This window comes from Cyprinus carpio, chromosome A18, assembly GCF_018340385.1.
Source record: "Cyprinus carpio isolate SPL01 chromosome A18, ASM1834038v1, whole genome shotgun sequence".
Lineage (NCBI taxonomy): Eukaryota > Metazoa > Chordata > Actinopteri > Cypriniformes > Cyprinidae > Cyprinus > Cyprinus carpio.
This window is the reverse complement of record NC_056589.1, coordinates 16,960,549-16,985,734: the sequence shown is the minus strand read 5'-3', so window position 1 is coordinate 16,985,734 and position 25,186 is coordinate 16,960,549. Positions and strand designations below refer to the sequence as shown.

The 25,186-nt window shown below is 36.9% G+C and overlaps 1 protein-coding gene across 1 annotated transcript in view; it reads right to left on the bottom strand.

Moving 5' to 3' along the window:
* Positions 1-925: 925 nt before the first annotated feature.
* The window catches only part of LOC109108854 (semaphorin-4B-like), a 53,712-nt gene continuing 29,451 nt past the window's right edge, over positions 926-25,186 (bottom strand). Inside the window, exons 3-15 of the mRNA XM_042775175.1 lie at positions 22,854-23,014; positions 22,040-22,102; positions 20,343-20,452; positions 19,574-19,686; positions 19,366-19,482; positions 17,837-17,994; positions 8,790-8,971; positions 8,152-8,302; positions 6,904-7,114; positions 5,660-5,775; positions 5,085-5,242; positions 3,813-3,901; positions 926-3,526 (exon numbers count right to left, since the gene is read on the bottom strand). Of these exons, the coding sequence (XP_042631109.1) occupies positions 2,763-3,526; positions 3,813-3,901; positions 5,085-5,242; positions 5,660-5,775; positions 6,904-7,114; positions 8,152-8,302; positions 8,790-8,971; positions 17,837-17,994; positions 19,366-19,482; positions 19,574-19,686; positions 20,343-20,452; positions 22,040-22,102; positions 22,854-23,014 (2,393 nt within the window). The 3' untranslated portion in view covers positions 926-2,762. The remainder of the gene's footprint in view (positions 3,527-3,812; positions 3,902-5,084; positions 5,243-5,659; positions 5,776-6,903; positions 7,115-8,151; positions 8,303-8,789; positions 8,972-17,836; positions 17,995-19,365; positions 19,483-19,573; positions 19,687-20,342; positions 20,453-22,039; positions 22,103-22,853; positions 23,015-25,186) is intronic.

Sequence of the window (25,186 nt, the reverse complement as noted above, 5' to 3'; positions counted from 1 at the left end):
ACCCTTTGAGTCACAAAATCTAGCTCGGAGGCATTAACAAAATTCAATCGGTACTTGCTACAGCAATGTCAAGAGAATATTCATTCCCAGACACTTTCATTTGAACCATTTCCACATTCTGTGCAAATACAATAGAGAGAGAGAGAGAGAGAGAGAGAGAGAGAGAGAGAGAGAGAGAGAGAGAAGAGAGAGAGAGAGAGCGAGAGAGAGAGAGAGATGGAGACGGAGAGAGGAGAAGAGAGAGAGAGAGAGAATAAAAAGAATTGTAATGCATTCTGGTTAAAAAAAAAAAATAAAACTTAAAAGCCGTTCACTACCTCCCCTTACAAATACAATTATACAACTTTGTGATCAAAGTCATTGTCCATCAGATCATGTAAAAGTAAATGTCCTGTTTTCAAACATTCAGCACAAATTTAAATAAGACAATTTTTCTATTGAAAGAATAATTTTGGAACACTTTCAATCAATACATAACTATATTCACAATACAGATGTCTGTGTGATCTTTAAAGATCAATGGCAATCAAATATTACACATTTGGGTGGTGCAGTATACAATGCTTGTCTTTGGGAATTTTTCTGGAAATATGTTGATACTGGAAATAGACATTTAAAAAAAATATTTTGTGTGTGTGTGTTGTTAATATACATTTTTACATGGACCCTTATGTTGATTCTATACTAGTAACTTACATTTGTGTCTTGTTTTGTTGTTTCCATCCCCATTGCTTTGCAGCAACCAAGTACTGTACTTTATTTTTTATTTATTTTTTAATTCGATCCAGTATGACACTCTTAGCAGTTTACGATTTATAGCGGACTGTTTTATATACCTATATGTCATTGCTCCCACCCAAAAACATCTGTTAGCCTGCTTTGACTTAAGGTGTTACAGTGAACATGGCACTTTTTCATGGAAAAAAAATCTGCTGGTCACTTTACGCTCTTCGGGAGCATAGATGTCATAGCTTACCGCAAATTTGGCATGTAAAGTCTTAGCCACAAGTTTTCATTCTGTCCGATTGCAAATTCATCATTCGAATTTAGAACATGGAAATAAACGTCTTTAATCTAAACAAAGTACACTTTTGAGTCAAGAGAACAGAGCTCTTGACAAATCCAAGGAGATCTGAAATGGTTCACTAAAATCTTTTGGCACAACAGCCAATTTGAATCAGTAAACAATCTCAAAAGACAGTTGGTCAATTCCATTTACTGTATTATGCACTACTTCAAAGGATAGTTCAGCTGCAATTGAAAATTCTGTCATAATTTACTCACTTTCATGCTATTCTAAACCTGTGTGACATTCTTTCTTCTGTGGAACACAAATAGAGATTCAAACTGTATTTTGAAGAATGTTTCTGCTGTTTTTCCAAGTGGAGTCCAAAAAAACACTGGAAACCATTGATTTCCATTTGACATTTGGAGGGGGGAGTAAAAGATGGCAGAATTTTCATTTTTGCATGAACTATCACTTTAAATCCGTGGTTCTCAACAGGGGCCTCGAAATTACTTCAAACAATTAACAATAAGACAAATTAAACATAAAAATAAGTAAAACAAACAAACAATCATGTTATTTCTATTCAATTCACCCCCCGCTTTTTGTCTTTGATGCACCAGAATTCCAAAAACTAAGATACATGAGAATTAAGCTTTTTAGATTTCTAGACCTGGAAAAGTCATGTACTCCATGGGAATTATTCTAATGAATATAATTTATCAAGTAAAAATTTGGAGTAAAAATTATTTTACCTTATCTAGTAAATCACAAACAAGTGGAAAAGTCATAGGATCCTCAAATGATGGTCTGGCCTATGGGGGGCTTTGGAGTCAAAAAGGCTGAGAACCACTGGTTTAAATGGTCTATCATTGGTAGAAACTGATTTTGGTTGGGGGTATAAGGAACATAGAGTTATTCAAATTCCTACTTCTTCAGAATGTAATTTGTGCCTTGGACATACTCATAGTATTGCTAACATTCCTTCTTTGGAGTTTTCTAGACACTGAAACCCCACGGTGGGCTCTTTATATGCCTTACATGCATACTTTAACATGTGTACCTCTGAGAAGCGGTGTAGAATACTGAGGTCGTGGCATCACTTATTGTACTAGGACAGCTGTGTGCTGTTTGTTAGCTCTCGACAACATGCTTCTTCTTTATGTGATTTGCATAGTATGCCTGCTATGTGCTGAGGTTGTGATGATATACTGCACAAACGTTTTGCATATATCATCAAAGCTTTTGATGCACCACTACGCCTTATATTGTGTTGAAATGTCAGCTAATCATCTCACGTCAGGCACTATGTTTGGCAGAGACTCTACTGTAGACTAAAGTTAGAATTTTCGTTTTCTCGTTCTCAGGACGACCAACTCTACGTGGCAGACTGGGGGATGAGATAGGAGCATGACAGGTTAGTGAACCCTGAGGGCATCGTATTGCTTTCACACAGATGCCACCAGACATTTTTGGACGGACCGGATGGGACGGCCGGATCGGCGTGTCTCGCAATGCCCACTATTATTTTTCAAAGTGTACTCTAGGCCTTGCGTCCCGTTCAGCGTGGCTCTAGGTGCTTCACAAACTTGGCAGTGACTGAGAAATGTGAACAGATCACCAAGACAAAATGAGAGGAGACAAAGTGCAAAATAAAACCCAGTGATGGTACGTTTCCAGTCATTTTCAGTCTGTCCCTCACTTGGTGCTGTTCAGTTCAGAGGCCACTTTTTTTTAACAGTCATCCCAAACATACTTAAACGATCGAGTCTTTGATCTGCGAGCCCAGTCGCACTCGAGGGCGTGGACAAGTCGGCGAGATCTCAACGTGGCTCTCTTTTAAGTTCAAAGGTCTCTTTTCGGATTCTGAGAAGCTTTTGCTGTTCTCGGGTGAGGAGCATTCATGGGTGGGAGTGCTGCAGATGTAGTTATCATTGAGCGTCTGGTAGCCTTTGTGGTCAGACACAGAGGGCGGGATGTTGTTGCCATTTAATGGAAGGCTTTCCGTGTGCTTCCCTGGAATTCGCGGTTTCTTCTGTTGCATGTTGGGGCACTCGCTTTCCTTCAGCATGGACTTCATCCTGTCTCGGTTCCTGTATACCATGAACAGCGAAAGGACCACCAGGGAAAACACGAGTAAGGCACACACAACAATCAGCTCATTCCAGTATGTTTTGGTTTTTTGCGGCGACCATGTTTCCCCAGGCAGAATAATCGCTTCACCTCGGGGTACCAACTGTGTTCGGGAATGTCCAGTCAGGGTGGTGCTTTCGTGCTCTACTTTGACACAATAATTGGCCAGAAGTTGTCGGTAGCCACCTTCTTCTGACCAACATTGGTAGATCTCCTCCCTGTCCACTTGGGCTACAACCACCAGCCCGCCGTCAGGACTAGGGTAGACAAAACGCTCGGCGGTATGACTGTACTCCCATCGCCTCTCAGCCAAGTTGGATCGCAGCTTGCAGGGAAGAACTGTAAATGTGTTGGCTGGTATTTGTACCACATGGCATGATGGAACACCTGTGGGTTAGATGGTCTTATTAGTTACTAATAAATCAAATATTTATCTCATATATTAGCAAAACCACCATGCAACCACTTCAATTACTTACAGTCTATCAGAGCGGGTTGTCGGAGGCGCTATGTAAATGCGTTTGGTCATGCCACATGCCACAGTGCTTTTGTAACCGTAACAGCTTGTCTTAACCTCATGCACTCTACAGCACTTTGTGGTTTGTTGGAAATAAGTTCTTTAAATATTGATTCATATGGGGCTTAGGTATTGTAAAGCATGGCTGTTACTCACGTGGTGGAGTTGGTTTTGCAGAACGGGGGCTAGCAATTGTCATTTTGCACACTGCAGTGTTGGCGTCATCTACATCTTGTTGCCACTGACTATAAAGAAAAGAGCACGGGTAAGACGAAAACTCAATTCATCTTTTCAAGTCTGGGGTTGGTGCGTTTTTTTCTTTTTTTTTTTTAACACCTAATCTTCAGAAAGGACACATTAAATTGATAAAAAGTGACAGCAAAACATTTTTAATGTTACAGAAGATTTCTAATTCAAATAAATGCTGTACTTTTGAAGTTTCTATTCTAAGAATCCTGAAAATGTATCGTGGTTATTGAGAAGCAAAAACTGTTTTCAATATTGATAATAATAAGAAATGTTTCCTACGTACCAAATCAGTATTATAAAGATTTCTGAAGTATCATGTGACACTGAAGACTGAAGTAATGGCTGCTAAAAGTTCAGCTTTGCCAATAATACTTAATAATAATACAATTATATGGAAAGAAACCAGTAAAAACCAGTAAATCAGTTTTGTTAAAATATTGTTAATATATGAAAAAAACAAAGAACAGGAAATTATGTCATAGAGAGCATCCCTGCAAACCCTCATGAATGTGTGTCAAGCTCAACAAGTTTCTTAAAATATCAGATAATATGTCAGACAAATTTAGCCCAGGTTGTAAAATGTAAAAAAATGATGCTTATGAATAAACAATCATGATATTTTAAAAAGTTTTTTTTTTTTTTGTGCTTATGAATAAACAATCATAATTATAAAACGTTTTTTGAAAATAAGTATACACCCGTTCCACACCAGGAATAACTAACACCTGGAATAACTATAAAGATAACTATAGTAGCGTCTAAAGTTGTTTATGGTATAATTTGTTCTGATTGGCTGTAAATATTTTTATCATTTATCAGCTGGAAAGAAATCATTCTGAAAGTGATTCCAACGATATCGTTTCTCTATGCCTTTATCATTATAACTGTGGTGTGGACTCTATCATTCTTTAATATTCTGAACGATTTTTAGAACTATATCATTATCTTTCTTGTTATCATCCTTGGTGTGAACAGGCCTTCAGGAAAATATTTTAAAAATGTTTTTTTTTTTACTTTATGGTTACACCACAGTGTACCAAAGTACTCATTCATTTGTGTTTTGTGAAACAAATCTATATGATAATGGTTTAAATTTGTGTTTTAATACAGGTTTAAACTTATTATAAGGATTGAAGTACAACAGTCAGATGCTAGAGCAAGTAATGGAAATGTACTAACCTCTTAGTTGGCGCATGTTTGATATTTGAACACTGCTTCCCTGTCCAGGCACAGTAAGGATCTCTAGACAGCACACACTCTCCACAGCTCTGGTAGTTGGAGCAGTTGGCAAGAGGGATTTCAACCAGCCCAGAATAGCTGGACACAAACAACAGCCCCTGTTGGAAATGCAAACACAACAGAAATAAGACACCTTTCAGGACGTCCACTCCTTAGGACAACCTATCTACAGATAGATCCAGTGTAGAAAGACGCTCGGTATGCATACAGTAAATGCTAATACATGATAATTGCACTGAGGTAATGAGCCTTTTTAAAGTAGTTCTTATGGTGTAACAAATAGAGCTGAAGAATAGACTGAGTAGTATACAAACAGAGCAGACGCTGTTTGTTTCCCATCTGTTCACAGTTCCTCAGAGAGGAAATAGGGATGCAATTATCTCCCTTCCAGGCCTCACTATCTCAGTGGCTGAAGGGTCCCTTTACCTGCCGCGCTGTCATTTCACTAATGTATCATGTTCTCCAGTGTGCATAACAAATGCAAATAGGATGAGTTTAAGAGTAAAATAAAGTACCTTCTCATCATCCAGTTCGATGTGTTGTACAGACTGAGGCTCGGGGAAAATCACCAGCTCTTCAATGATATACATCTTGTCCTTAACGTTGATGGCTTTGTGAATTCTGCCATCATCTGAAACATAACACAAGTGATGTGAGATTATGTACTTGAGAGCCTGGGCCATTTTGTTAACAGGTAGCATAACATTAAGTATACTGCAAGTTGTGACAAGTGGGAAGTGGCTTTAGTAAGAAAATGGGAAAATTATCCTAACTTACTGGTAAATGAAGCTAACTACGAAACCAAAACAAGATTAGACAATGAGTCAATGGATTGCCGCAATAAGGGATATTCATTATTTAGCAAATTCTCCACCAAGACCCAACACAAGCAATATTTAGGCCTAAATTTGAGATTTATGCATTTGAATCGCTTAGAAAATGTCCATCTATTTGGATTACACAATTTGAACAGAAACTAATGAACTTTATGTGATGCATATTTGTCAATCATACATAAATGAAACAGGTAAGATTTTTACACACACACACACACACACACACACACACACACACACACACACACACACACACACACACACACACACACACACACACACACAAAATCATGGCATAGTTTATCATTAACTATCAGGGCCGGTTCTTGACCGCTATAGAAGGGTGGGATGGCAGATAACCTGGGTGGGCATTTTTTTAGATTTTTTCAAGACAGAAAAATGCTATTGTCATCACAATAATTATGAATTACATGAATCACCTAAATGATGTTCTGATGTACTGATGTAAATGATGTACTGTCTGGTTACCCACATTCTTTAAAAGAACTTCTTTTGCTTTCAGCAAAAGAAAGAAACACATACATGTTTGGAACAACTTAAGGATGAGTAAATAGTAATAGAATTTTCATTTTTAGGTGATTTACCCCTTTATCCCCGCACTCAGCATGTAATTAAACACCTGCTTGAATGTCTAAAGTAACAGATAAAGTCATGTTGCTTGATATTAAGGTTTGATTTCCTAAGTCTAAAATTCCTTGTAGTTAAATCCGAATGGGAATTGGGACAAGAATGTTAAATGGCTTTAATGCAGGAATATTAATATAAAAACAGATTTGCTCCGGTGTTTCCATTTTCCTCCTGATCTTGACCTGGCACTGTTTAACTGAGACTGTATTAGGTCAAGCCTAGTCTAGATTTACTCAGATTGCTTAACATGCGTGTATGGTGGTCTAAGACCTCACCTGTGCCGATGAAGAGCACATCGTATGTCTTGTGGAGAGCCTGTACTCGGTGCACAGCGAGCTGCGTGTAGCGCACATTTCGTTTGAGCAGCAGAGGCTGGCTGCGGATCACGCTATCCATGAGGAAGTGGTCCTTCACAAAGTTCAGCACTTTATCAGGCATGTGCAGGGAGGAGGAGATCCCCTGGGCACGGGCCGTGTTAGTGATGCACTGCAGGAAGATGGAAAAAGACACATCAGAAACACTATAGAAATTGCCTCTTTCGCTCGTTTTCTAACTGCAATCAGTGATTTTTGGGGAGTGGCAGCCAAAATCAATGTAACTTTCAACACAAACACCAATGTCAAAATGTGTTTGAAAAGATCTTGTACTGAACTCACGGTCGAACAAGCTTTTTTCTAGATGCTGTCTGAGATTTAAACTTGGTAGCTAGAACTTGCATGTAAAATTCTCATTACAACCGATCACCAGTATACAAGATGTTCTATATACAAGTCACAATGAAATCAAAATTGACAATTCTTATTTTTTATGCAGTGTTTATTAGAAATGATTTATCTGTGCACATAATTTTTTTTATTTTTAACGTATTATTATATTTATTTTCTATTTTAATTTTGTGTATATATTTAATAATTAATTAATATTGTATTTAAAATATATATATATATATATATATATGAGGACTAGAGCAACACTTAATTTCCCAGAATGTATGTTATTTATTTCTTTGAATTGCAGGTCAGTAAATCACTCTTTCTGTCATTCAAATTCCAATTCCACTTTCACTTCCTGTGGGGTGTGACCAATTCGATTCAAATTCACACTCATGAACTGATAAAGAGTCAGTTCTTCAGTTCTGAATTTTGCACAACCCTGTTTCTGGCCATTGTGCTGCGTCTAGTGCTGCTTTTCAGTATTTCTTGCCTTTCACCCAAAAATGTATATTTCTGTCATCAAGTACTCATTCTCATTTGTTTCAAACCCGTGTTTCTTTCAGTTACCATTGACTTACAATGTATGTTTTGTCCATACACTGGAACTCAATGGGAACGGAAACTGTTTAGTTACCAAAATTCTTCAAAATATCTTCTCTTGTTTGAAATGACATGAGGGTGAGTAAATATAATTTTTGAGTGAAGTAACCATTAAACATTGCATTTTTTAGGATTTTAAAACAAATCTAAAGTCCCTATGTTCTGTTCTGTTGCACTCCATCCAGTTTTTGAAGAAAACACAAAACCTACCGCTCCAGGTCTGGGTTCTGGTACTGGATGGTTGTAGGTGTACCACTGCTGCGTCTCGCGATTAACTTCCCGGTAACGTCCATTAAACGCCTCTTCGACCTGGTCCATGGTGAACGCACATACAGCTGAGCTGCCTGACGCACCTTTGTACCTGCACACACAAGCACAACATTCATTACAATCCATCTGCATATGCATAATCGCCAAACACAGATGACCACACCATAAAATAACAACCTCACAGACACACACCTTTAAGACAGTAACAGTAGCTCAAAAATCTGATTGCACACAAAATGCAAAAAACATTTAATTTAACCTCAGACATAACAGGTGCGTAGGCGGACACAAGAGGGAGGCTATTCTAAGCATCTGCAGTCTCGCTGACATCTCCTGCCTGTCCTGTATCTTTATCCCCTATGTTAATGCACTCAATCAATACCCACAACTCCTACGCTAAGCACCACAAAAGCAGTCTGGTTGAGTGCCAGGCAGGTTTCAATAACAGAACTAAAAGACGAATTTCTTCTTTTTCTAAAAGGTTTAAGTTTACAAAGGAACACAAACATAGCCACAACACTATATTATATGTATGCTAAATGGGTTTTCAGGTGATATAGTGTAGGCTAATACATTACCATTGTGAGGTGAAGACTCCATAAAACACAGTACTCTTCCAGGCCTCCTTGCTGGGGGTCAGTACAAACATGTCCTGGATGATGTTGAAAGGGAACCCATCGTCAGGCAGTGAACACAGGAGCTGGGCTTTCAGAAAGGTTGTCCATTTCTTCTGCAGAACCCTCTCTCCACCTTTATCACCCTGTGGCAATACATACACATAGAAGTTATAGTATTTATTGATATTTTAAATTAGGTTTTATTTTTATATTTTCAGTTTCCATTTTAGTTTAAGACTAATTTATTTAATTTAGTTTCATTTATATATAATTTGCTTTTTATTTCCATTCATTTACTTTATTTTATTTTAATTTTATATTTAGTAATTTTAGTACATATTTCAGTTAGTTTTTTAAGTTTGTTTTTCCTGTAAGATATATTCAGTATATATATACATATATAGATAAATATACACATATACATATACATATAATTATTAATATAGGTAAACATACATATGTTATACAAAAACCTTTTTTGGTACTTTATAAATGAATAAAATAAAAAATAAAAATAAAAGCCTGCCATAAATGTGAATGTAAAGTGAGGTGCAAATGTGCAAAGATTTGTTATGATCTCTTCTGACCATGAGAGGGAACTAGCAGCTGCTGTGGATGCCAACAAACTGGTGCAGCCAATGGAAATGCTGATCATGATGGCAGCTTTCAGTGAAATCTGTTACATATTCTATTACATAAAGATTTAGAACTGGACAAGGACCACAGCTTCTATCACATGTTGTGCATTAAGACTGAGTACAACAGTGCTTTTTTTGTGATTGGGGCCCTGAGGGTTGTAAAGGCTTCAGCTTTGGTATGTCCCTTAAAACAAAACAGGCAGTATAATTCAAGGGCTTTAAAATCTTTTAGAAGAAAAAACACAGTCAGTTATGGAGAATTACCCGTTAGTGGGCAATGTTATCAATCTGTTTTGCATTTTAAAATATGTAACATAAATAAGAAAAGACAAAACGAGAAATTGTTGATCTGAAGTCTAAATCTTCTGTTTATATTAACATATATAAAGGCAGTTTTCTCTTTGCAGTTCAGTATGGTAATACAGATTGGATGCTTATTTTTTGTGAACAAATGCACTACAAAAGAAAACTAATCATTTTAGGTTAGTAACTTACAGAATATGCATGCAACTGACCACAAATCTTTCACCAGTTGTACCTAAGTTTATTTTCATTAATGAAATGACATCAACAGATGTAAAAAGTAAATGATGTAACAAATTCTTGGATTATCAAAGACAACTGATTAAAGGGGTCATATGTAAATTTTCATTTTTTTTTGTGTATTTGAATGTGTTTTAAGGTGTTTATGGTTTTTAAGGTTAATGTAAATTTTTGTTTTTTTTTTGTTTCTCTGTTTTCTGAATTTCTTAGATTTTTACAAAGCTCATCATTCTGAAAAGCGAGGTTTGCTCTGATTGGCCAGCTATCCAGTGTGTTGTGATTGACTGAATACATCAAGCGTGTAATGGGAATGTTACACCTCTTACCATACTGTGATGCCGTGTGTCCTGGCGCGACAAGACAAAACCAGTAAAACCCATTATACGCGAGACATTTGTTGCATCCAGTGGGGACATAATTACTGATTATAATGACTTATACTATCTTTTTACGTGTTGCATTGCGTATTGCGCTGTGTAAACATAAAAACATGTCTGGAGAAACAACAAACAACAAATGCTACTCTATACTGCTGAAAAACTCGCGTTTGAATCATCAGTGACAAATTCTTCAAATATGAAAACGTACTTACAGACTGTGAGTCAGAAGTGCCAGACTGTCCTTGTAAAGTAGGAAGACTTCAAAAGGAATTTGTCATTTTTGTATAATCTTGAAGGTGGCATTGTTGGTTATTCTTAAATTGTGATGGTAATATTTGTAATATTTGGGTTGAACTGTTCCGGAAAAGTGTTTGTAAATACAACTTAACCACCGATTTCTAGTTGGGGGGGGGGGGGGGGGGGGGGGGGGGGGGGGGGGGGGGGGGGGGGGGGGGGGGGGGGGGGACCGATTTCTAGTTGTGTCCTCTTTTGGAAGGCCAAACAATGTAGCTTCACTTTCACAATGAAACACACAGCGTACCCGGCGGCAACAGAGAGAATAAAAGTTACGCCTTCTTTCTTTTCGTGAACATTTGGGCGGTGTTATGCAAATCTTCCCACATCGTGACGTAGACATGTGGGGGCATGTTAGAATTAGCCGTTTTATAAAGAATATCTCCTTGGATTTGAGACCTTAGTCTTTAAAACTTTACAGATCTTCTTTATGTACCAAGAGCTTGTAACACTCCAAAGAGAAAGGAAAAATTTTAATTGCATCATATGACCCTTTTAATCTATTACTGACTTGACTTGAATGCTTTCATTTCATATATTATACAAAAAGTACCCTTAAAATAAACCAAATATTTGTTTGAAAACAAAGAGCCAAAATTATCAGAAGAGAAAAAGACAAAATCGAAGGGAGGTTGGATAATAAACCTTATGAAACAGGTAAAGAAGAAAGCCACACCATGAATCAACTAAATATTTTTGTTTTTCAGGGCAGTTTTATATTAGGGTCAACCCTCGCTTAAGCAGAACTTCATACTGAACAGCTGAACAAACAAATGGACAGAGAGATAGAATCAAATACAAGAACAGAAAGAGACATTTGGTCAGAGAGCAGAGAAACAGACAAATGTGAAGTACAAATGGCCTGAACGACAGCCAGAGGTACGTAAAGCAGAGGTCCCAAAAGCACTATACTTATTCATTCATCTCAGCTGCTCTCCAAAGAAAATGAGCTTTCCTCTAATTTTAATATTATTGTAATCCAGCACGCAGGACAACGCCTTCCCCTACCAGCAGGACGGCAACAACACATTCCAATAAAATCTTTTAAAGGGAAACTCCCACCCATTATTGAACAGCAGAGAGTTTAGCACTGTGAACAGCTGAAGGCTGAGTTAAGGGCAGTTCATACCAAGAACGATAACTATAAAGATAACTATTAGCACCGACACCAATGCATGGTAATGTTCTATTTATTCAAAGTTTACGCACAGTTTTGACGTCTGTGGTTTTAAATGCTCAAGCTCGAGTTGAATCGTTTTATCGTTCATCAGCTAGAATTGTTTTTTATAAAAATCTTTTTCCTCTTTGTTTTTATTCTTATAGTTATGTATAGGTGTGAACATCCCTATTCTCATAAAATTAGAATGATTTTTTAAACTTTATCATCATAGTAAATCTATACTTGAACCATCAAAATTAAGCAGTATCAAAAATGTAATTATTTTAAAATATTTTCATTTATGGCTGATTATTTCTACATAATGTAAACATACAGATACAAATTATATATACATTTATATTAAATTAGTTACTAATTATTAAATTAGTTATATATATATAAAGGTGGTGGTCATGTAATTAGAATATCATCAAAAAGTTGATTTATTTTACTAATTCCATTCAAAAAGTGAAACTTTAATATGTGGTAGCACCTTTCACTCCAAATCTTTATATATATATATATATATATATATATATATATACACATATATACTTGTGTATATATTGTGTTACACAAGAATGCCACACTCTAATCAGCTAATTAACTCAAAACACCTGCAAAGGCCTTTAAATGGTCTCTCAGTCTAGTTCTGTAGGCTACACAATCATGGGGAAGACTGCTGACTTGACAGTTGTCCAAAAGACGACCCTTGACACCTTGCACAAGGAGGGCAAGACACAAAAGGTCATTGCAAAAGAGGCTGGCTGTTTACAGAGCTCTGTGTCCAAGCACATTAATAGAGAGGCGAAGGGAAGGAAAAGATGTGGTAGAAAAAAGTGTACAAGCAATAGGGATAAAAGCACCCTGGAGAGGATTGTGAACCAAAACCCATTTAAAAATGTGGGGGAGATTCACAAAGAGTGGACTGCAGCTGGAGTCAGTGCTTCAAGAACCATTACGCACAGACGTATGCAAGACATGGGTTTCAGCTGTCGCATTCCTTGTCAAGCCACTCTTGAACAACAGACAGCGTCAGAAGCGTCTCACCTGGGCTAAAGACAAAAAGGAGCTGTCGCATTCCTTGTCAAGCCACTCTTGTGTTATATGATGAGTGTGAATTTTGTATTTTGTTTTGAAATCAGGGTCCCAGAGTCTGGAGGAAGAGAGGAGAAGCAAACAATCCACGTTGCTTGAGGTCCTGTGTAAAGTTTCCACAGTCAGTGATGGTTTGGGGGGCCATGTCATCTGCTGGTGTTGGTCCACTGTGTTTTCTGAGGTCCAAGGTCAACGCAGCTGTATACCAGGAAGTTTTAGAGCTCTCCATGCTTCCTGCTGCTGACCAACTTTATGGAGATGCAGATTTCATTTTCCAACAGGACTTGGCACCTGCACACAGTGCCAAAGCTACCAGTACCTGGTTTAAGGACCATGGTATCCCTGTTTTTAACTGGCCAGCAAACTCGCCTGACCTTAACCCCATAGAAAAGATGCGATATGCCAGACCCAAGAATGCAGAAGAGCTGAAGGCCACTATCAGAGCAACCTGGGCTCTCATAACACCTGAGCAGTGCCACAGACTGATCGACTCCATGCCCACACCGCATTGCTGCAGTAATTCAGGCAAAAGGAGCCCCAACAAAGTATTGAGTGCTGTACATGCTCATACTTTTCATGTTCATACTTTTCAGTTGGCCAAGATTTCTAAAAATCCTTTATTTGTATTGGTTTTAAGTAATATACTAATTTTCTGAGATACTGAATTTGGGATTTTCCTTAGTTGTCAGTTATAATCATCAAAATTAAAAGAAATAAACATATTCATATATATATATATATATGCAGGTATATATATATATATATAGATATATGTGTGTGTGTGTGTGTGTGTGTATATGTGTGTGTGTGTGTGTGTGTGTATATGTGTATACTGTATATGTGTGTGTGCGTTTATTTAGTTTGTTTGGTATGAATTGAGTTGGTTTATATGTAGGAGTTTGTTTATATGTATTTCATTTTATATTTGAAATCAAAGGATTACAGCTTCTGCTGCTCATTGTCTCATTGTGATTCTGTGTGTAAATGATAGGGCTTTCAAATGCAAACCCCAGGCGCTATTCAGAAAGAATCTTAAAACAATAAGGAACTGTTTCAGTACATAAGCGGATAGTATGACATGCATCACAGTTTCCACTTGAATTTGACATGGTCATCGGTGCAAAAGTGCACCAATATCCAAATTATAGTGACATGTGAGTTAGGAGTCAAAAAGAGAAGAAACCAAAATATAGAGAGTGCAGTGTTGTTGATATTTTTCTGAGTTTTAAAGAGAGAGGAGAGGGGGAATGTGTATTTTGGATTTTTTTCTCTGCTCTTGTGCAATTTTGAGAAGTCAAGGTCAGTGCTTTAACCCAACTGGCAATGCAGAGACTTTCTTAAGATTCAGATCACTCTTTGTGCACAGATGCCCTGCTTTGAGAGGAAGAGCATAAGCAAAGGAAATTCAATTTCAGAAAAGTCAAAGATCTGATAGGAAAGGACTTGCACATCAGCCTATAAGTGTGGCTTTGTTGCATGTCACATCACAGAATGCATGACAATTAAATCTACTATAATGGGGTTTGCAGGAGTCATTACATTTGTTTACTATATGACAGAAGATAAGGTACAATACCAAGTAAATGCAGCTTATAATCATTTCATTCCCTTCTCTTCCTCCAGTGGTTCTGGCAGGAGGAATATGGGGCATGCTAAAAATGGAACCTGGGATAATGTTTAAGGTACTGGATGTAAATAAGCACGCCACATTTCGCTGGCATGGCAACCATTTAACTGTCAGGAGGCATTTCATGCAGCCTGTGTGATAATCCATATTACAAGGCAGGGAGACAGGATAGCATGAACCTTCTATCGGCTGCCACTTGGTGAATTAGCTGGTGTGAAAACGGAAACCATTAGTTAATTATCCTTAGTGAAGCTGGTTTAAAAAGCTTGTTTGAATGAGCTACATGGCAATCACTGAAAGTTATTATTCATCACTGTTTGAAAATACCAAGGGGTTCAAGTTAGTATAGCACCGTCAACCCCTGCTTGTAGATGCCATAACTACACTTCTGTCAGGACCACAATCGTCAAAATGATTGATACTTTGCAAACAGTTTGGGTTGGAGGTATGGTTCTCTTTTGGGTAAAAGCTCCCTGCTCTTCCATGCAGCCTGTCATGAATGAGCAAAGAGAGCAGCAAAAAAAAAAAAAAAAAACCCAGGGTAAACAGGACAGAACCAAATGCAGATATCATAAATGTTCTTAGTGACATTTTAATGTAACTACATTATTAAAGATTAAAAAAAAGAGTCTGATTCAATGAGGAATATTAGAAAGCCAAGTCCTGACTGTGACGAAAGGAGGAGTTGGGGATGGAGGAGGGTAAGTTGCTCCTGAGCAAGCTCCTGATAAAGCTTCTGAATAATACTGAATAGACCTTATATAGGATTGCCGTAATAGGCATTATATTCCTATAGGTAGACATGGATTGACTGAGAGTCAGCTGCTGCAAGCTTAACTCACGTGACCTTCCAGAATTAATGGTATGCTTGATTTCTGTATCTCAAAAGCATTTTTTTCCACTGACGGCCATTTGAAATTATTTGTGTATTTTGACTAAATAGATTATTTTGCACACAACATATAAATAGTTTAAAGGGATACTCTTTATTTGTGCATAGTGCCATTTTGACAAATCTGACTAGTACGCAAACGGCGCCACAAGAATATGTTTTTTACGTGTATTTACGCTTTGGTTTGAAAGCAAACAGCGCATTGGCACATTGTGGCTGACACGGCAGAGCGTACGGCATCTGCATATTGCTCAGAACTGCCAAAACAGCGCTATGCTGATTTGGAGAGACACAGAGGAGAGGAATTGTTGAATAAAGTCTTTATTTTTGTTTTCTTCATGTACAAAAAGTATTCTTGTCGTCTCATAACGTTACGGTTGAATCACTGATGGCAGATGGACTATTCTGATGATGCTTTTCATACTTTCCTGGACCTTGACACTGTTATTTATTTAGCAGTCTATGGGACATTCTCAAGCCTCCCGATTTTCATCCAAAATATCTTAAATTGTGTTCCAAGGACGAACGAAGCTTTTACGGGTTTGGAACGACACAGGGGTAACTGATTAATGACAAAATTTTCATTTTGCAGTGGAGTAACCCTTTAAGCAATATCACATTAGCATGAGAGATTCTGTTTGGAATATCAGAACAGCAATACTGATATTTAGACCAACAGTACGAAAATATGACATTGTTTTTGTACTTTTCAGTTATCCAGTAGTTAATATATGGAAACATAGATTTTTTTTGTTCTGCTAAATGAAGGTAGTTCCAAAAAAGTCCACAGCTGAATTAACTGTAAGTGTGCTTAGAACTAATTGTTTGAGTGAATGATTCTATGATTCACTCACAGGTGCTTATTTTCATCCCTGAATAAATCAGTTGTTTGAACAAAATTGGTTGAGGCAATGATTCAATTATTTACTCATAAGAGAGACACTTGTTTTGTTACTGAATGACTCAGTAGTTAAAAAAAAAATTGGTTGAGTCAATGATTCAATGACTCGCTTATAAAGAGAGCCACTGAATAATTCAGTTGTTTGAACAAATTGGTTGATGCAATGATTCAAGCACCTACTCATAAGAGAGACACTATTTTTGTAACTGAATGACTCAGTAGTTTAAAAAAATCAGTTGAGTCAATGATTTAATGACTCGCTAAAGAGAGTCACTGAATAAATCAGTGGTTTGAACAAACTTGTTGAGTCAACAATTTAATGACTCACTCAAAAAGAAATTCACTTGCTTTGTTCCTGAATGAATCAGTGTTGTGAACGAATTGTTTGACTGAATTATTTAATGACTTTCTTATAAAGACAGTCCGCTATTACTATTCAGTCTGTCTAAATGAAACAAAATGCATAACAATTGCGAAATGGGGCAGCTGTGGCCTAATGGTTAGAGAGCCGAACTAGTTACCAGAAGGTCTACGGTTCGAGTCTCGGTGCTGGCAGGAATTGTAGGTGGGAGGGAGTGAATGAACAGTGCTCTCTTCCACCCTCAATACCCATGGCTGAAGTGCCCTTGAGCAAGGCACTGAACCCCCAGTTGCTCCCCGGGCGCTGGATATAGCTGCCAACTGCTCCGGGTGTGTGTTCACAGTGTGTTCACTTCTCACTGCTGTGTGTGTGCACTTGGATGGGTTAAATGCAGAGCACTAATTCCGAGTATGGGTTACCATACTTGGCAAATGTCACGACTTTCACTTTCACTTTCAACAATTCAAACAGTGAAAAGTCCCAGTGCTGTTGGACTAACTGTTATATAATTTATTAAATTAATTATTTATTAGCTCTTTTCCCTGTTTATTCACTAGTGAAGAGTTTGAGACTTTGTACATATGATGCCATCGGCCATTTAGTATCCAGTCACATAGCATTTACAGCTCAAATTATTGGCTAGTAAATACCTGGATGTACCCACATGATAGTTTTCTCCAAGGAGTATTCCTCTTTGGAGGAACTGTGAGGAATGTGTGTTTTGTTTGTAATGTGCATTTTCAGCTGCTCCTCAACTCGACAGATGAATGCTAATATTTGCTAAGTAGTGATAAGAATTTGAGGTGGGCCATAAAAAAGGGAGCGTTCCGCATTTAAGAATGCATCTTTGTAACACAAACCTTCTAATCTCTCTGAAAGGTAGCACACCTCTCTCACCTCGGTGTGACAGATAAAAACCATCATGTAGTCCATGTTAGCACATGCACACACTTGTGCACCATTGTTAACATGCACAAACATACTGGCATGTATTCCTTTGCACTTCATTGGGGGAGGGGAAGGGGTGTATAAAAGTTCTGTCTGTACATGTATGTGGAGGAACAGTCCTAATCTAACCACCTTCAACACTGTGTTTATGCCAAACTGTCCCTCACCTTACACACGCGAGCGATGCGTGACACAATGGTGTTGTCAAAGAAATCGAACTCCTTTCCCGCTTCACTGAAGAAGAAGTAAATCTTATCATCATCGCCGACCATGTTCCCTTTGGGCAAACTCTCCTGAATGTAGGCTGAGCCCACAAAAGCAGGGTCTGTGGGAGAAATACAAAAAAATGTGTCAATCCATGCTATGGAACGTACACAGAGACAGCAGTGTTTGTAGGTAATGTTGACTTTGTGTTTTTATAGCCACTGGTCCACCTGGAACCCCTTTTACATGCTAATCTTTAGTTGTAATTACTGAGATAAATCTTTTGTTACACTATCAATGTGCTTAGTATTGATCTTGCATATGTGTCTTTCAACAGCTTTGCCTCTTATGGAAAAATATTAAGCTGTTACTCAGAACTCTTTAGTAAAGTGAGAAGGGTTCAACCATGTACACTGACACTAAATTGATTTGTTTTGTTCTCTGTAGTCTTGCTTTACATGAATAATTCTCTGCTGTGCCAAAATTGCCTCTCAGTGGTAAGTTCAGGGGAGTTGAGTCCCTAAAGATAACAGAATGGGGGAAATTGTGCCCGCTGATAGAGCCATTTACTTCCATGCTGTTTGCACTATTTTAGTGCCTGAATTACTTAAAGGGATAGTGCAACAAAAAATTTAATTGTGGTCATTTACTCCCCGTCATGTCGTTACAAACCTGTATTCCTTTTTTATTTTATTTTTATTTTATTTTAATCTTCTAATCTTTTAATTCTCTTTAAATCAGTTTTGGTAATGAAAATAAAACTTAATAAAAATAAATAAATACAAATATTAGATAAAAACTTCAAAGTTAAACGTTTTGCCTTGGCAAGTTTAAGTAATATTATTAAAATGAAAACATGAAGAAATAATTAATTTAAGCAATAATGAAATATAAACATGACAAAAGAAAAATGACAAAAGAACACAAAGTTTCCTAAAACAAACTAAAAATGAAAACTAAAAAAAGAGTTTAGTAAAATGAAATAAAAATGAAAACTAAAAAATATAAATAATACAACAAAAATCACATCATTGACTCAAACATCCATTTCCATGGCTTTACATGTGCTATAACAGTGCAACGTTAATTGTACCTGGCAAAAAGAACTTTGTTTTGTGAGGTGCAATTTACAATGAACTGAATTAAGATAAAATTAAGGTATGGTTGCTTCATTATCTAAACATTTATGGCTATTTTTTAGTTTGTATTAAGTTAACTGGTGTACCTTTTTTCTACACACTGGTAGAGAAACATTAGATATATAAAGCTGAGAAGATATTCCATTCAATCAAATGTATTGTATGTCACTTTTCAAAATAAATATTGTTCATGAGCAGTTTTATTGTAAAGGACAATGGTCAAGAAAACTTCCTAAAAGACGGCAGGTGATTAATGTGCAAGTTTTTTTGCTCAAATACTGTGCACAAAAGTGCTGCAATTGTCAGTGAATATGTCCTATTAAGAGCAGGATGGTAGTGGGTGTGGCTTTTACCTTGAAGCCAGTTCAGTGAGTTTTCAGTCTTTAAGGCTGTGCCCTGGCCAAGGCTTTTGTAAATGATGGGTTCATTCCCTTGGAAGTTACTGACTGTGCCAGCATACAGTTCTCCATCTGTAAAATCATAATTTCAAACCAACAGATATTAATAAAGCAAGTCAGAAAAGAGTGTTGCACACATTACACCATTTTTTGTGGCACGTACCGGCCATGATGGCCGTAGACTTATATTCAGGGTTGAAAGGACACCGGCCACGACCATCTTCGACTACTATTTCTCCCATTTCATTGCGCACCAGTGCGGAAATCGGGTGTGTTCTGGTGTGTTATGGGGGAAATTATTATAATTATTGTAATGACTGTCTCTTGTATCAACTGTCCTGATGGCTTACTGCCTGTGTAGCTCTAAACAAGGACCTTATTTTGCTGAACAGAACATCATGTTATTGCGATAAGTCTGGAGAGATAGTAAGAACAGGGTGAACGCACTCAAAGAGAAGGTATGATGTGTGTGCTATCGACTCTGTGTGGGCCAAGGATACTGATAAAAAGGATGTTTAGAAAAAGATGCAGCTGTACACACTCTGGTTATTTTTTGTTTGCGTCGTCATAGGGGCATAAAGGTAAAATATACATCTGCAAACCATTTCAGGGGACAGCTGTCATAGAATCAACTCATGTAGGCACAGTACACTATCCTAAAGCTGCAATTTTAGTGGTCAGTGTTGACCCCTCGAATGCACAGACCGATCCAGGCATAGTCTCTAGAGTGAAGGGTCTAAGTAAAGTGCAGGGCCATAATAATTTCTCATCCGAGCAGCATCTACCCTTAGGGAGAGAGTGGAAGAGTGTATTTCTGAGGACATTTTGATTGACTGAGTAAATTACATGGATAATTAATTCCTCCCCTGCAGCCTTTTAAAAGCATGGAGGGAGGTGGTGAAATCCTGTAGGAGGATAGAACAAAATGAAACACAGTACTTACGATGTATGCACAGATAGGGCTGAAAGCATACGTTCCACACACGTAAAGGTGAGTGCTGTTCACACGCAGTAAAATCTTGATGTAATTGAAGCAGTCAGTCTGGAGTTAGAAAGAGGAAAAAGGAAATGCATAAGAGAGGGAGAGACAGATAACAATTTAAGACTTAAGACATGGATGTGACAGTCACTAAAGGGCAGGGCCTTGATGCTCCCATTAGCTCATTTGGAGTTCTAACATTTTTTTTATACCAAGAACCCAAAAATTTGATGATTGCATTTGACCCTGTTCCTGAAATGAAAAGTCAGCTATGTATTTTCATGAATTTATAAAGAATTATTTGTACTGTTTGTGACAAACAGTAAGGATTACATTATAATAAAATTCAACACAAGATATATTACAAATACAAACTTTTCTTTAAAGTTTGTAGGGTGTAATGTAAGGAGGGAAATATGAACATACTTTTCCCCACAACATTATCTGCAGATTTGCTTTTATTTCTTACTGTTAAAAACTATGGCTCTTAATAGAATTAAATGATTACTTAATATCATGATTTCTGATCAGTCTTTAAAAAACAGAATGGAAATAAACTAACTGCTAAAACAACTGACTTTTTAAAATATATTTTGAACCTTTTTTAAAAAAAAAAATAATGTTTGGAGCAACTCAAGGGAGGACAGATGATGACAATTTTTAGTTCAAATCGAATGATTTGCAGATAAAGTGTGATTTAATAAAAATGATCACATTTAGACATGTATGAACATTTTGTCATCATTTACCCACCTTCATGTTGTTCCAAACCTATATGACTTTTGTTATTTTGTGATAAATAAAAGAAGATATTTTTTAGAATTGTCTCAGTATTATTATTATTATTATTATTATTATTATTATTATTATTATTTTTTTTTATTTTATTATTTTTATTTTTTTTTTTTTTATTTTTATTTTTTTTTTGTCAATGGGTTCAATTGTTGTTTGATTTGTTAATGTTTTTTTTGTTTTCCAATGCTGTATTCCAGAGGAGAAACACAGTCAAACAGTTTTGAAACAACATAGGTAAATAAAATATAATAAGTAAATTATGACAGATTTTTCTTTTTAGGTGAACGTTTGATAATTGTGCAAATTAATTTTCAAAGATAAAAAACTAATACACATAAACAGTTGAATGTTAAATAAAGGCAAATGTTCAAAGCAAGCACCAGGTTGCGTGCACAAGTGTTGCCTGGCTGGGCCTCAGAACTTGTTTTCACATCACTAGGTTTGATCTAAATCCTCTGTAATAGTCTGGGAGAGGTTTTTGGCAGCTGTTTGTCATCGGTATCAAGAAACACCAGTTATTACTGTGTCTTCATCAGGGTCCCAACATCCATCCAAACCTGGCTCCCAAGACAAATCAATCTGGCAGCAAATTAGGCATGCGGATTATTAATCTAATAACAGCCTTTATGCAGTGTCAACCTTTCAGGGAAATTACAGTGTGGACGTGTCAAGGCAATAATTGGTCCTACGAACTGAAAGTAGAGTGACAGGCAGTTTTTCGGATTCAAATTTAGCGCAGTCATATTGCAAATATCTATTTTAGAGACCCACTTCTTACTGGAGTTATATGAATCAACATGGAACTTCATGCTGCAATATACAGACATCTCTCCACTTTATATCTCATTCACTCACCTGTAAATCTTTCCCTTTGAAACTGCACTCCTCTCTCTTTCTCTGTGGTGTGCTCCATGTTAACTGAAAAAGTGAAAATTGCAAGTTGCAGTTACATTAAAGTTTGCATTTAAAGTTAGACGATGCATTAACACAGACATGAGTAGGCCTACTGTGAGTCGCAGTGATTTGGCTGTAACATATTGCTGTTACGCCGTTCTTTAATGTTCAGAATGAATCAACCAATGCAGAATACTTGCAGTGAACTGTGAAAGTCTATTTTTGACTTAAAAAGTTAATTTGTTGAAAAGTAAAATGGAGTAATACCCTGCAAAAACTCAATAGGGGAAGTGGGACAACTGGTAAAGTAGGACATTTGCATTGAATGGAAACTAAAGCTTCAAAAAAGACACACAAAAAAAAAAAAAAACAATAAAAGTATCAGAAAGTTGGTCCTTACTGGCTTTCGCACTATATTTCAAGTATTCTGGAGTTATAAGATTGTTTTGTGTGATGAATAAATGGAATTTAACTCATTATTCTGAACTCAAGATCCAGATTATTAAGGCCAGTTTTAGCCATTCTGATCTTTTTTTTTTTTTCCTTTCTTTACGAATGATACCAATGACAAACTGTCAGAAAAAAAAGAAAAAGAAGGAAAAAAAAAACCCACTTTACCTGTATTCACTCTTATGTGTACAAAACTTATGGTTGTGCTTAAGTGATGTCTATACCCAACATTAATGATATTCCACTCTCGATTACTAATGCCCATATTTCAGACTAATGCACATGCTTATACATCCTCCAAAATAAAACACAGAGACATACTCACATTACGGTGCAGCTGTGTTCTGCTGATATCGGTGATATTGAGTGCAAAGAGAGTCTCTCGAGCGCCAACGTACAGCATGTTATCCTCTTTACTGAGGAGCAGAGAGGTGTAATTGAAGACTCTATCGGGTGAAAATCTCTTGGCCGACCTCTCGTTTGCATCTATGTGCAGATATGGAAAAAGAGAGGAGAGAGGGAAGAATGTCAGCAAAACCGAGCCAAAAAGATTTAATACTGGAGATATGATAAATGTGCAAAAGTCAGACATGTGATCATGCTTTTCAGTTGTTTTTTTCTTAAAGACACAGATTTAACATTGTAGTTTTGCATAATAGTGAAGAAAATTTTTAAATACCTTTAAATTGAACATTGAAATGTATTAATAATATAATATTAAGAAAGAAATTATTATCTTTTTGTTTATGGTAAAAAATTAACCCATAAGCAGTGTAGTATGAGTGGTATTCTCTTTTACTTTGCATAGTTTTTAATCATAATTTTCAAGGATGTTTTCTGCTTGCTGGCAGTGAGAAAGCTAAATCCTGTTACAGCCAGAAAAAGTGTCTGAATCAGTGTTGAATGAGTATTTGTGTGGTCACATCTAGCTCAGAGACAGATGTTCATCTCTTAATCAAAGATACTGCACTGCATCATTATTGTGGCAGCTCCTGCAGGCTGTTTCTCTGCTTCCATGACAACGGCATCAATAAGAAGCAGTATCTTTCCTACCAGTAGGGGGTGTTTTTTAAGAGGGTTTAGGGCACTGTGATTTACTCAAATTCTCGTCAGAATACTTTAGAATTGCTTTTTTTTATGACTTCAGACGAGCCACTTGAGAACTTGGTGGTGATTCAGTGTGTAAAATGAAATGTGTGGAAATGTGCTTTCATCTCATCTCTCCATAGGCTGGCAGAACGAAGCAGTCCTCTCATGCTACAATGACATCATTTCAAGATAGCAGCTCCTCTGCTCTTAAGATGCATGTCGAATCAATGTCAACAGGCTGTAAATACAAACTTCATCACTGCATGGCAGATGACAAAATGTTCTCCTCATCTGTCATTGGCTTAATGGTCGAATCCAACTTGTTTTTCAGTCCAACATACACAGAAATGAAAGCCAAAAAAAAGTATTAGGTTTAACCGTGAACTGACATTTTCCTGTAAAGTTTTTTTTTTTATTGTGAACAGACATTTTCCTAAATAAAATAAAATAAAATAAAATAAAATAAATAAAATAAAATAAAAAAAATAAAAATAAAATAAAATAAAAATAAATAAAATGAAAAAAATAAATAAAATAAATAAAATAAAATAAAATTTAAATAAGGAGTATTCAGGAAATCTGTTTAGAATAACAAAAAAAGTATAATGTTTAAACATGAACTGGCATTTTTCTGTCACATACTTTCTCCTATTTCAGTTTATTATACAGAAAAAAAAAAATAAAAGTAAAATAAAATAAAATGTTACTCTCACATGCCCCAAAAAGGATACACTTCTTTACTAAAGGCAGACTATAAATTACACATAATGTCAGCCTTTGTCTAAAGTACAGGTTGTTGTTTTTATTTACGATTTTGGAAAAACCAAGCATAGTGTTCAACAATATCATATAAAATACAATGTCATTGGGGTATAAATGCTAAAGCTATAATGGCATACAAGCTGTGCTATTGATTTTCTTGATTTACAGAATCTTTGAAAGACATCCACTTCTGGTGGGTCTTACTTAGAGAGCATGTAATCATTACACTGATTATGCTCCCATGGGTGACTCACACTGAGCTGAGGTAAGACTCTAAAAGCAGCTGTTTCTCTGGGAGCTGCTGCAGAGGGTCTGCGCGCTCGCTGCTAGAATCCCGGGGGAGACAATGCGGTAATAATAGGGCATCAGTCCTCAACCAGGAGGGCTTATTACAACCGAATCCAGTCTGCTAAACCGCAGGAGGAGATCAACGTGGCACATTAATGGCATGCTACTAGTCTCTGCCTCTGTGTGTCTCGTATTTCCCCTCTGTCTGATTACAGGATGAAACAGGGCACCACTCTACACCAGCAGCATTAATTTCAGAGGGTTTGGGGAGAAATTTATTGGTGATTTAGCGAGACAAGGACAAAGGGCAATAGCTGCAGCCAAACAGGGCTTAAGTGGGATTTGCACAGGCAGAAACCATAGTGGCACTGCTGTAGCGTTTCCCCTGTATCTCACACAAGGAGGCAAATAATTGTGCCCCAATAGGGGAAAATCACACATGTGAATGTTTCACTGAACACTTCAATGTAAAATCCAAATAATGACAGTCAGTTGTGTTAAAGCTATTACAGTTATTAC